At 41.9% G+C, this 11,326-nt stretch overlaps 4 protein-coding genes across 4 annotated transcripts; 1 reads left to right on the top strand and 3 right to left on the bottom strand.

Moving 5' to 3' along the window:
• The first annotated feature begins 2,217 nt into the window (after positions 1–2,217).
• On the top strand, positions 2,218–3,826 carry LOC108143051 (60S ribosomal protein L6). The gene is made up of 2 exons (XM_017267260.2): positions 2,218–2,380; positions 3,036–3,826. The coding sequence occupies exons 1-2, from the start codon at positions 2,270–2,272 to the stop codon at positions 3,711–3,713; spliced, it is 789 nt and encodes a 262-aa protein (XP_017122749.1). The 5' UTR covers positions 2,218–2,269; the 3' UTR covers positions 3,714–3,826.
• Positions 3,827–4,365: 539 nt separating this feature from the next.
• LOC108143050 (acyl-coenzyme A thioesterase 9, mitochondrial) lies at positions 4,366–6,115 on the bottom strand. Its single transcript, XM_017267259.2, has 2 exons — positions 5,779–6,115; positions 4,366–5,728 (listed from the first exon to the last, which is right to left on the bottom strand). Exons 1-2 carry the CDS (start codon positions 5,954–5,956, stop codon positions 4,500–4,502), a joined length of 1,407 nt encoding a protein of 468 aa, XP_017122748.1. The 5' UTR covers positions 5,957–6,115; the 3' UTR covers positions 4,366–4,499.
• Positions 6,116–7,137: 1,022 nt separating this feature from the next.
• Positions 7,138–8,842, bottom strand: LOC108143073 (acyl-coenzyme A thioesterase 9, mitochondrial-like). Its single transcript, XM_017267290.2, has 4 exons — positions 8,576–8,842; positions 8,466–8,515; positions 8,170–8,412; positions 7,138–8,119 (listed from the first exon to the last, which is right to left on the bottom strand). The coding sequence occupies exons 1-4, from the start codon at positions 8,659–8,661 to the stop codon at positions 7,191–7,193; spliced, it is 1,308 nt and encodes a 435-aa protein (XP_017122779.1). The 5' UTR covers positions 8,662–8,842; the 3' UTR covers positions 7,138–7,190.
• A 112-nt stretch (positions 8,843–8,954) lies between these two features.
• Positions 8,955–10,703, bottom strand: LOC108143075 (acyl-coenzyme A thioesterase 9, mitochondrial). Its single transcript, XM_017267291.2, has 4 exons — positions 10,504–10,703; positions 10,362–10,432; positions 10,044–10,286; positions 8,955–9,986 (listed from the first exon to the last, which is right to left on the bottom strand). The coding sequence occupies exons 1-4, from the start codon at positions 10,608–10,610 to the stop codon at positions 9,061–9,063; spliced, it is 1,347 nt and encodes a 448-aa protein (XP_017122780.1). The 5' UTR covers positions 10,611–10,703; the 3' UTR covers positions 8,955–9,060.
• Between the last annotated feature and the right edge of the window lie 623 nt (positions 10,704–11,326).

Here is an 11,326-nt window from a genome sequence, read left to right as displayed (position 1 = left end):
AGCAAATTTTACATTGTATTTAGCGCGGAGTTAGTTAAATATTTGCAAGGATTAACATCATAAATCAACATTGAAAATCTCAATTATTGTAAAGTATCTTTAATTTTAATCATTACTTGATGACTCATTTCCCATCGAGAAGTTTGAGCTTATATTCGGTTGAGGTTTAGTTACTTAGGATTAGTTACGACGAGAAGTGAATTCATTTTGTACATGACGAACCACTCATTTTAATTTATTAGCAATTACATCCTGTAATTAACAATTAGACTATATTTTAGGTGTCCACCAGAATCATTCTTAAGCAAAATGGATCATTGTGTAAAGAAAAAATGAAACAAGCTGTTTAAAAACAGCTGAAACTCGTGATTTTAATCATTGTACACACATTACAACAAATAAATGGAAAAAAAAGTATTATTAAATGGTAAATGGAAAAAGGTGTCTTATTTTGGAGTTTCTGGGGGAATTTAAGAAAGATCTATTTAAAATGTGTATGCCGTTATAAATTGAATTGAACAACATTTTTTTTGCGTCAGGTTTTGAATATATTTGTCTGCATTCTTCGGGTAAACCTTTTTTAGTTTATTAGTAAATCAACATCAAAAAACGTACGGAAATTGATTTTTAATGCATCATATTCCTTTTCAAAATCTTCAAGTTGTGTGCAAACTATACAATATCAAAAATGTAACTTTTACAAATTATTATTGAATTGTTTTACGTTTTAAACTTAAGATAACGTTTAAAGAAACGTTGCCAGTGCTGCCACATATTTCATTCTATTACAACCTTGAATGGTTTGGAACAGCGCTAAATTTGTAATGAATTTGCTCACTGCATTCATTTTATAATTTTCCTTTTTCTGTATCCTTATATTAAATTATTTAAGACTTTAAACGCTGCCAGTGCTGCCCAGTTTTTATTATTTGTTTTATTCTCAATGGTTTGAAACCGCGCTAACTGTGTACCAAACCTTTTGTATGTCTAATAGCCTGATTCCATTGCCGCATTAAAACGCATTTAGCCAAATGCGCATTTATTTACACAGGGAATCCCATAAGGCTAAATGCCGCATTTAAAATAAATGCGATTTTTAAATGCGATTAAAAACCATTCGCCCCGAAAGTTTTTAGAAAAAATACTGGAAAATACCGATGTTTAACGATATTTTGTTCGTGCCACCACTACAACAGCTGTTTTCTATAAGCAAGGTTGGCGCAATTTTTGATGTCTTTTGAATATAAAATCTATTTTGTAAAAAAATGACTGAAACCTAGAGCGCACGCTGCAAATTCTGCTTGCAGTACCACAATGCTTTATTGCTGGATCTCTGACATAAAATTACTTCCACATTTACGGGGATCCTTGCCTTTTTTAGAAACTGAGGTAGCCTCCATTGCAAACCCGTCATAACAACGCAATCAGCTTCTCTTCTTTGTCGTTCAAGTTGGCAAATGTCTCGGTCGCAATATGGATGTCCTGCTGAGCATTACAGAGTTTAGTAAACTCACTCATGTTCATTAATTTTAATTAATTTCTTTTGTATTTGCCAAAATTTAAAAGTAAACAAGCCCAGATCAGCTGTTCGTGCCACTCACATGTCGGAGTAGCATTAACTAAATGCTAATGCGCCAATGGAATCAGGCACATTTAAAAAGTCCACTAATGCGGCAATGGAATCAGGCTATAACAAATTTTAAAAGACATTCTTTGGCGTTTCTTTACAAGGTTTGCCTTATTCCATTTTCTAAATGCTCATAGTTTTAAGCCAATAAAATTGCTAAAACTGTTTAAACTAAAGTAATCCTAAAGGCAGGTTGATTATATTTATTTGCTATCTGAAATAGAGAATTATAACTATAGGAATACCAATACCAATACCAAACTATCTTGGTAGCACGAAAACGTAGTGACTCCATCAATGTTTTGTAATATGTTTTGTTAACATCTGTACTTTTGCGATAGTATCGCTAAACAATAATTATTTTAAGGGAAAAATTTAACAAAATTTTTTTTTGAGTTTCAGATATTCAAATAAATCAATTTTTTTAGCAAATAAAAGCATAATAAATATGTCACGTTTTATTATTTCCCACTGTTATAAAAATCGATGTCGTGATAATCCAATACAATCGTTGACCGGCACCCATTGCTCAGTTATCGATACTATCGCGAGGAACATCGATATTTTGACAGCTCCAGTTCCAGCTCTAGCACATAACCTTCCTTTTCCAATAATTTTTGTGCTGTGTACACGTGTTTTACAATGGCACCCGTCGAGAAAGCTAAAAAGGTGGCCAAATCGGCCAAAAAGGGCAAGAAGCACCCCGTCAACTCCTACCTGAAGGGCGGCATTCTGCGTTACTCCAAGGCCCAGGTAAATACGGCCGGAAATTGGTGGGAAAATCTCCTCTTAGCGCTGTGACGCCTCCACCTGAAGAAGAGGCACAGCGTGGTTTTCCTATAGTGCTCGTTTCCATGGAGTAGCCTTCGATCGGATATATATTTGGTGTTATTTCAATGCGCAGGGATATATCCTAAGACGTTCTATAAACTTTTCGAAAATTTGGTTTCGTGGTTCATTCTTATTTTTGTAAATTGCGTACGTAAACTGTCGTCAAAATGCGAAGCAATTCCTTATATCTAATACTATCCCATAGCAACAAGTTAAAAATCTATAAATTAACCACGTAAACATTAATGTGTAACAAGGCTACCCAATTGAAATCAAAATTTAATGGCCCCTAAATAATCCGCGTATAAATAATCAAAACAAATTGAAGATTAATAAACCCATGTTCAATTGTTTACTCTCCCATTAAAAATGGGAATTAACTTACTCTTATTTTAGACTATCTCAAAACAACAAGTGAAAAATCTATGAATAAACCATGTAAGGGTATCCAAATTACTTTAAAACATAATGCTCCAAGTTCACGTATAAATATTGAAAACTCAGATAGATTCTATCAAGAGTACCTACACAGACTTAAATCCAAAAATGAATAACCCCATTTCTCCCTTTTTTGCAGATGTACAAGCGTCGTGCCCTGTACCGCCTGAAGGACAAGAAGAGCCCCGTCGTGCAGAAGGTGAAGGTGCCTATCAAGAAGGTGAAGAAGATCGGAGGCCCCAAGAACGGAGGCGAGCGCACCGTCTTCCTGAACAAGTCGAAGGCCACCTACCCGACCAAGACGTTCGTGAAGAAGCGCCCCTCCAAGGCCAACTTCAGCGAGCACAAGCGTAACACGCGCCGCAACCTGACGCCCGGAACCGTGCTAATCCTGCTGGCTGGTCGCCACCAGGGCAAGCGCGTCGTCCTGCTTAAGGTCTTGGCCTCCGGACTGCTGCTGGTCACCGGACCCTTCGCTCTCAACTCGTGCCCGCTGCGTCGCGTTTCCCAGCGCTACGTGATCGGCACCTCTTCGAAGGTGGATCTGGGTACCTTCAAGGTGCCCGAGCATCTGAACGACGCCTACTTCCGTCGCCTGAAGGCCAAGAAGGACAAGAAGAGCGGCGAGGCCGACATTTTCGCGGCCAAGAAGGAGCGCTTCGTGCCCAACGAGCAGCGCAAGAAGGACCAGAAGGAGGTGGACTCCGCCCTGCTGAAGGTGATCAAGGCCCACCCCGAGGGCAAGTTCTTTGCCAAGTACTTGCAGAACATGTTCGCCCTGCACTCCTCCCAATACCCCCACCGCATGCGATTCTAAGCGGCGGATCTGGGTCTTCAGTTTAAGGATTTTTAAAAGCAAAACACTTTGTACAAGCGCGCCCGCTGGTTAGACAAACAGGATTTGTAAAATAAACCTTACAAAACGGAAAACTCTGAAGGTCTACCCTTTTTTTTGGCATATAGTAGTCTTAGTGAATTGAATTTTACCGACTAGAATTTGCCGATAACTCTAATAATCTACAAGATTTGGCACATACTACGTTAATTCATTTGACCACACTGGATTTATTGAATTTCTTAGTCGCTTAAATGATCAGACTTTAATATTAAAAAGGCTAGTCGTGCCAAGTGTTATTTGTTTTCCATGTTAAACTATAAAAATTGATCAAAACTAAATACCACTATGGAATGACTGTAATTAAAATGAAATATATACTACAGATTATTGAAAATTAGATAGGACAAGATTTTGAAACAAGAACGGAACTTTGAACTTCGTATTTTAATCTTAAAAACTGTTAGTTAAAATTGGATTTCAGTAAAAACCTAATAAGTGAGCTATAAAACCTGAAAAAGTTAAATAAACAGTTCAGCTAAATATTATAAACCGTAAAATAAATTTTTAGAATTAGGACAGGGTAGATGAACGTATATAAAGATTTTTTAAATCCAGATGTGGAAAAATGAACTTAGAAGTCGACATTCCATCAAGTTTTATTTGAACTTAATAGGTCGGATAAAAATTATACATTCTATAAATAGGGCAACATAATACAAAAAAACTAAATTACACCTTGAGCTTATCTAAGTGCATGTATTAACACTAAGTAGATATACTGTTTGAGCTCTCCTTGGGCACCGTGATGGGATCGGGGTACTCTGGCTGCAGATTGAGGGCGGCAAGTAGTTTCCTCCTGCCGTGGACATACCACAACATTTCGCGGTAGGAGCGCGGAAGCACTTCATCCAGAACCTTGTCCGCGCGGTAGGTCAAGTAGAAGACATTGGTGGTCTGGACCTTGCCACTCTTGGCGTCCCAAATCTGGGCCACTGTCATCAGCTGGATGTAGTTCTGGGCGGCATAGACCACGTAGGCGGTGAGCTGGAGGAACTTGTTGACATGCACCGGGTGCATAAAGCTGATGTCCGAGATGCACTTAAGGATGGGCCGATCGCCCAGGTAGATGCTGGCCGTAATGAAGCTGATCTCGACGGCCTGGCGCATTAGATAGCCCCCAAAGATGGTGTTCTGGGCATTTCGGTTCTCCGGAAACGGAGCAATCATCGTTGTCTGCAGGGAGTCCTCCATCCAGCGGCATTTCGGCGGCAGCACGCGCTTGTTCAGATCCATGCTGTTCATCGGCGTGGTTCTCTTAAGGATGTCGTACATAATGGTCTGCTCGTGCTCCCTGGGTGGGGAATTGAATACGGACTCCATGGCCGAGGATTTGCGCAGCTTCTGCCGCTTCTCCGCCTGCTCCCATATGAGTTCCTCTGTGGCATCACCTACCTCCAGAGGATTAATGGGTGCAGGTCCCGTATTTGTGGCATTTCTGGCTACCATCAGAAAGATGGCCTTGGTCACATCGATGTACTCGCCATAGGCCAACTGCTTCACATAGATGGTGATCTCCATGGAGCTGCGTCCTGCCCAAGAGATGTGCCCGCTGATCTCAATGTCCTGGTTGACCTGCAACCGCTCCAGATTGGTGAACTCCACTTTGTCCACCAGCAGCGTGACAAAGGTGTAGGGCAGTGGCACCCCTTTGGGCAACTTGGGTAGCTTCACATGGCGATGGCACATCCACACGGCGAACATGTCTAGTTCCTCCATAATCCTGCCCAATCTCACCCTGCCCAGGTGATTCACATAGCTCTCGCGGATCGACTCACTGGAGCTGAGGGGTAGGACGGCAGTGGTGTGGGAATCCGACATGGTTCTGGGCGGCAGATCTTCCCGTTTAGGCTGGTGCTGCAGGAGGTGATCCCGGGGCTTGGGAATAGTGTGGTAGCCCAAATCCACGCCGGACTGATCGCGAATAGTGCGAGTCACTAGTGTTTAAGAGGGTTTAGCATCTATGTAGATTTAGATCTTAACTCACCATCATCCATTGTGCCAGAGTGATGATCCGATGATATCTTGGGCCCCTTGTCCATCGAGAAGCTCCTCCTGGGCATCTGGCATATTAAGGTCACCAGACGCCTCTCCCGGGCAGTCGAACAGTGGCACCTCCTCGCCAGCACCGTTCCAAGTCCACGGGCCACCTGACACAGCATCATTCCGGGTGTTCCGCGTTGAAATTTGGAGCTAGTTGACCCGCCTACTGGGAACCGATGGGAAATTCCGATTTCTAATACGTAATACAGTTCAGTTCAATTGAATTTGCATTTGAGTGCTGTCACTTGGACTGCAAAATAGAGAGTGATTCGAGAACCGAAAAGAGTGCTGGCAAATCTTCCGCTAAAGTGCGATTACATGGCTGAGAAGCCAGCTGAGAACCCGCGCATGACGATCACCTGTCCACTTGGTGAGAGGTACTTGTCTTCCACTCGGAAAAAGGGTGATCAGTTCATTTTGATTACATTTAAATCATTTCTCATATTGTCTGAAAATATTTTAAAACCAAACGAAGCTTTAATCCGACGTTATTTGCCTTTTAGGAGAGGTTAAAAAAAAAAAAAAAATAAATAGTGATAAAGGTTAATAGATCGAATAATAAATTCAATTCAATAAGTTTTAAAAACATAAAAATGTTAAGAACGAAAAAAAAAATCTGCACTACTTTAAAATAAAAATAATAATTTTTAGTGTTTTCTTTTGATTTGAAGTATTAATACCTTATTTAGAAAATAATAGTTATAATATTTAATTTTATATAGATACATAAAAAAATTTAATTTTCTTGTTTAAGCATTTCTTAATTTTTTCTGTGTATCAATCTAAAATACAATCTAATCTGAAGAGGAGGTGTAAAGATGGCCAGACAAATGGTGATATGGAAAATTTTATAGTTAATTGTATGAGAGGATTAGACGAATTGTTTTACCCAAATCATTATGCTTTTGTGTATCAATATGGGCTCCAATCTAATCTAGAAAAGTGGGTGTAAGGGTGAGCAATCATGTGCGTTTCCAGCACATTGGGAATGGTCATGATCTCCACGAAATTATGGATGATGTACATGTACCTAATGAATAATTAGTACATAATCATTTTTTCGGTTACAGCTAAGATTAATAACTCCTTTCCTCTTTTTAAATAATTTTTGTTTTCAAAAATCTTATCTTAAAATTAACAAATGTTTAATAAACTTAAAACACAAACATTTTAGGAGTGTACCACCTTGAAATCTTTTTTCAATGGTCAATCTTGAGGTCGTGGTCTGGATCAAGGCTGGGTTTTGCAAAATTTCGAACCCAAAAAAATATTGAGCTTCAAATTTCTTGAAACTTATACAAAATTCATACAATAGCTCTTTATTACTTTAAATTTAAACTAATTTGACTGTTAATTTTATGAATTTAAATCCCTGCTGGCTTTAAACTTCCGGCGGCCATGGATATACCACATGGTCTCGTTGTAGGATCGAGGTAGCACCTCAGAGACCGCATCCGGAGCCCAGAATGTGTAGTTGAACACGTTGGTGGTCACCTGGTTGCCCGTGTACGGGTCCAACACATCAGCAACGGTCATAATTTGTATGCAGTTCAGCTTGGTGTACACCACGTAGGCGGTCATCCTGATGAAGCTATCCACGCTTATGGGCTTCACGAAACTAACGTCCGAAATGTGCTTCAGTTTGGGTCGACTCTTGCAGAAGAGAAAAGCGGCTGTCCAGCTAATCTCCAGGGCACTTCGCATAAGGAACCCACCGAAGACCCGGTTGTGGTTATTCCTGTGTTCCGGAAACGAGAGAATCGTGCTCATCTGGAAGGAGTCCTCCATCCAGCGACAGTTGGGCGGCAGAATGCGCTTGTTCAGCTCCAAAGTGTGCCGTGGAGTGGTCCTCTTGTACAGTTCGTACATGAGCGACTCCTCCTGGGCATTGGGTTCCACCTTGAAGACGGACTGAGCACTAAGCACCTGACGTTGCTTCTTCCTATCTGCACCGCCCGCCAGGATCACCTGCTCCTCCTCATTGGCCGGCTGTATGGGATTCACAGGGGCTGCTCCCGTATTGGTGGCATTCCTGCCCCCCATCAGAAACAAAGCCCGGGTGAGCTTTTGGTACTCTTCATCGACGATCTGCTCCAGCCACACGACCACCTCCATGGAACTGGTGCCCACCCAGGAGACGTGACCGGATAGACGGATGTCCTGGGTGCCCGATGCCTGGACATTGGTGAAATCGATGCGGTCCACCAGGATGGTCACTATGGAGTAGGGCAGAGGCACTCCCTCCGGAAGATTGGGCAGTTTCAGGTGCTGGTGGCAGCACCAAGCTGGGGGGGATAAGGGCTAGGCTAAGGCTTTTCTCAGAACTAGAGATTACCAGCAAAGAAGTCCATGTCCTCCAGGAGCCTGCCAAGGCGCACGAAGCCCATGAAATTGATGTACTTGTCCTGCAACACGGGATCCGTGCTCAAAGGGATAATGGCACAAGAAAAGGAATCCTGCATAGATCTTGCTGGTAGGTCCTCCATCTTGGGTTGGAACTCAAGGAGCTTCTCTCTAGATTTTGGCTCCCGGATATAGCCAGGTTCTAAGCCAAAACGCTTCAACATCTCCATCTTGACTGAAGAAGGAAACAAGTATTAGTCGTAGGTTAGTGAAAACCTGTGTACTTACCCTCTGCCATAGTGCCGGATTTATTGGCCACCGCCGAATTTTGGATGTGGCTGGAAAATAGATTTCTCAGGTAATGTAAAACTGTTCGGTCTAATCTATTGGCTACTCACCTAGACTTTTTGATAGCCACCTGCAAGAGGTTTTTGGCCTTAAGGAAGATCCGGCAACTTCCGGTACCAAATAATGAGGCCAGCATTTAGGTTTTAATACATTGAAAACCAGGGCCCTGTCAAACGGTTTTTCGATCTGATTCCAGATCCGGAACGGAATTGAAATATAAAAAATTATTTTGGTTCCAATTCGATATTTTTTGTTTTGTTTTGTTGCCATACACTTTACAAATATTTCTAAACAATCAATTTTACGGTATTAATCAAAATCGAAAAAATATGTGAATTATTCCTATTTCATATCAGATATTAAACACAGTTGCAGTAGCATCTGCTGAGGCTTACAAGAAACAAAAAGTTAGTAAACTTGTTAAGCACATAATTAGACAATATACATTTATTGCTGTTTATAAACACAGAACGGGTAATATCATTCATCTCGTAGGGTAGCCTCGCATAATATCATAGGAATATTATTCCAGCATCTATTTCAAGCCCATGCTGGCCTCGAACTTCCGACGTCCTTGGATGTACCACATGGTTTCGTGGTAGGAGCGTGGCAGGATCTCAGTGACCGTGTCCGGAGCCGAAAAGGTGTAGTAGAACGTGTTGGTGGTAACCTGGCTGCCCGTGTGCGTATCCAGTACATCGGCCACGGTCATGATCTGCACGTAGTTCAGCTTGGTATACACAACATAGGCGGTCATCTTGATGAAGCTGTCCACGCTCACGGGCTTCTCGAAACTGATGTCCGAGATGTGCTCCAGTTTTGGCCGCGTCTTGCAGTAGAGGAAGGCTGCTGCCCAGCTAATCTCCAGGGCGCTGCGCATGAGGAAGCCCCCGAAGACTCGGTTGTGGTGGTTCCTGTGCTCCGGAAACGAGGGGATCGTGCTCATCTGGAAGGAGTCCTCCATCCAGCGGCAGTTGGGCGGCAGGATGCGCTTGTTCAACTCCAAAGTGTTGCGCGGCGTGGTCCTCTTGTACAGTTCGTACATGAGCGTCTGCTCGGGGTCATTGGGTTCCACTTTAAAAACGGACTGTGCGCAGAGAATCTGGCGCTGTTTCTTCCTATCTGCGCCGCCGGCCAGGATTAACTGCTCCTCCTCATTGGCTGGTTGTATGGGATTCACAGGAGCTGCTCCCGTGTTGGTGGCATTCCTGGCCGCCATAAGAAACAAAGCCCGGGTGAGCTTCTGGTACCTTCCGGCCACCATCTGCTCCAGCCACACCACCACCTCAATGGAACTGGTGCCCACCCAGGAGACGTGACCGGACAGACGGATGTCCTGGGTGCCCGAGGCCAGAACGTTCGTGAAATCGATGCGGTCCACAAGAATGGTGACAAAGGTGTAGGGAAGGTGAACTCCCTCCGGCAGATTGGGTAGTTTCAAATGCTTGTGGCAGCACCAAGCTGGGGATTTGGATCTCATCAATAAATGTGACACAACTACAATTAGAAATCTGCTACCTGCAAACATGTCCATGTCCTCCAGCAGCCTGCCCAATCGCACGTTGCCCAAAAACGTCACATATTTGTCCTGCAAGGTACGATCTGTGCTTAAGGGAATGATGGCCGAGGTAAAGGAATCCTGCATGGCTCTTGGCGCCAGATCCTCCAGCTTGGGTTGGTACTTGAGCAGCTGCTCCCTGGATTTGGGCAGGGGATTGTAGCCCGGTTCCAGGCCCAGTCGTTTCATCATCTCCTGCTTAACTGGGGGAGTGGTACATTTATTAATATAGATATACATACATATATGACTGCATTCAGGGAAATAAAAAAACTTACTTTCTGCCATAGTTCCGGATTCATTGGGCACCGCTGATTGTTTAATGTGTGTGGGCGGTGAGAAGTGTCGTCTGTTGAAGTTGGATACAGATACATTCTATATAATAAATCCCATCATAGAGATTTTATTTGTTATACTGACTTGCACATTGCAAAGGAAGATGGCACCTGTTTGTTGACCACCGTCATAAGATTATTGCTGCGGATTGGGTTCCAGCACTTTTGGGCACCCAACAAAGAACGCAGCATCTTGGTTTTATTTAATTTTAAACTTTTCTTTCAACTTTAACGTTTTGTGTGCAACCTGTCTGCGATTTGACCCCAACTAATATCAGCTGGTCCCCAAAACAGCTGGTTGGCACAGTGGACCGCAAAATACTAAATATCAGACTGCACAACAATTTGTAGAAAAATAATAAAACTTTTAATAAATAATTTAAATTTAGAAGCCCATTTCATAAGAAGTTCTTGTCATTTATTTATTATTATTATTTATTATATTATGTACTCCTTTGAAAATAATAAGACCTGCACGAAAAGATATTTAAGGATGGTTCTTGATTTCAATTATGTATCAAAGTTAGTTTGTCTATTAAGCAAGTATTTTTGACCCGCAGCCTACCGAGCATTAGTCCTATTGTGCCCACTGTAGCGTTTAAAGCGATACAAGAATATGACGTCATCGCGCAGCGTTAAAGGCGATAAATATATATGACGTCAACGCATTGGTTGTTAATTTAAAATCTGTATTTGGAGTCCCATAGCCTTTTACTTTTAAATTTACACTTTTAATTTCAAAGATTTATATAAGGAATAATAAAAAAAAATAAATTGGGTATTTAAGGAATTATACTGGTTAAAATGTGTGTAGTATATTAGAAAAACCTGATATAGAAATCATCGTTAATCGCATATGACATTACTAAAACAACACGATTTTTACCAAAGGTATTAGCAAACAAATG

The sequence above is a fragment of the Drosophila elegans genome, unplaced genomic scaffold (genome assembly GCF_018152505.1).
Source record: "Drosophila elegans isolate 14027-0461.03 unplaced genomic scaffold, ASM1815250v1 contig_468, whole genome shotgun sequence".
In the NCBI taxonomy this organism is placed as follows: Eukaryota; Metazoa; Arthropoda; class Insecta; order Diptera; family Drosophilidae; genus Drosophila; species Drosophila elegans.
The sequence above is the reverse complement of the archived record's forward strand: the minus strand, read 5'-3'. Positions and strand labels throughout refer to the sequence as shown.

Coding starts and splice junctions, on each gene's coding strand:
- LOC108143051 (XM_017267260.2), top strand. CDS start 2,270: ATGGCACCCGTCGAGAAAGCTAAAAAGGTGGCCAAATCGGCCAAAAAG. Junction 2,381..3,035: donor TGCGTTACTCCAAGGCCCAG/GTAAATACGGCC, acceptor CCTTTTTTGCAG/ATGTACAAGCGTCGTGCCCT.
- LOC108143050 (XM_017267259.2), bottom strand. CDS start 5,956: ATGATGCTGTGTCAGGTGGCCCGTGGACTTGGAACGGTGCTGGCGAGG. Junction 5,729..5,778: donor CTCTGGCACAATGGATGATG/GTGAGTTAAGAT, acceptor CTTAAACACTAG/TGACTCGCACTATTCGCGAT.
- LOC108143073 (XM_017267290.2), bottom strand. CDS start 8,661: ATGCTGGCCTCATTATTTGGTACCGGAAGTTGCCGGATCTTCCTTAAG. Junction 8,516..8,575: donor GTGGCTATCAAAAAGTCTAG/GTGAGTAGCCAA, acceptor TCTATTTTCCAG/CCACATCCAAAATTCGGCGG. Junction 8,120..8,169: donor GGACATGGACTTCTTTGCTG/GTAATCTCTAGT, acceptor TATCCCCCCCAG/CTTGGTGCTGCCACCAGCAC.
- LOC108143075 (XM_017267291.2), bottom strand. CDS start 10,610: ATGCTGCGTTCTTTGTTGGGTGCCCAAAAGTGCTGGAACCCAATCCGC. Junction 10,433..10,503: donor TCTTCCTTTGCAATGTGCAA/GTCAGTATAACA, acceptor CAACTTCAACAG/ACGACACTTCTCACCGCCCA. Junction 10,287..10,361: donor ATCCGGAACTATGGCAGAAA/GTAAGTTTTTTT, acceptor CCACTCCCCCAG/TTAAGCAGGAGATGATGAAA.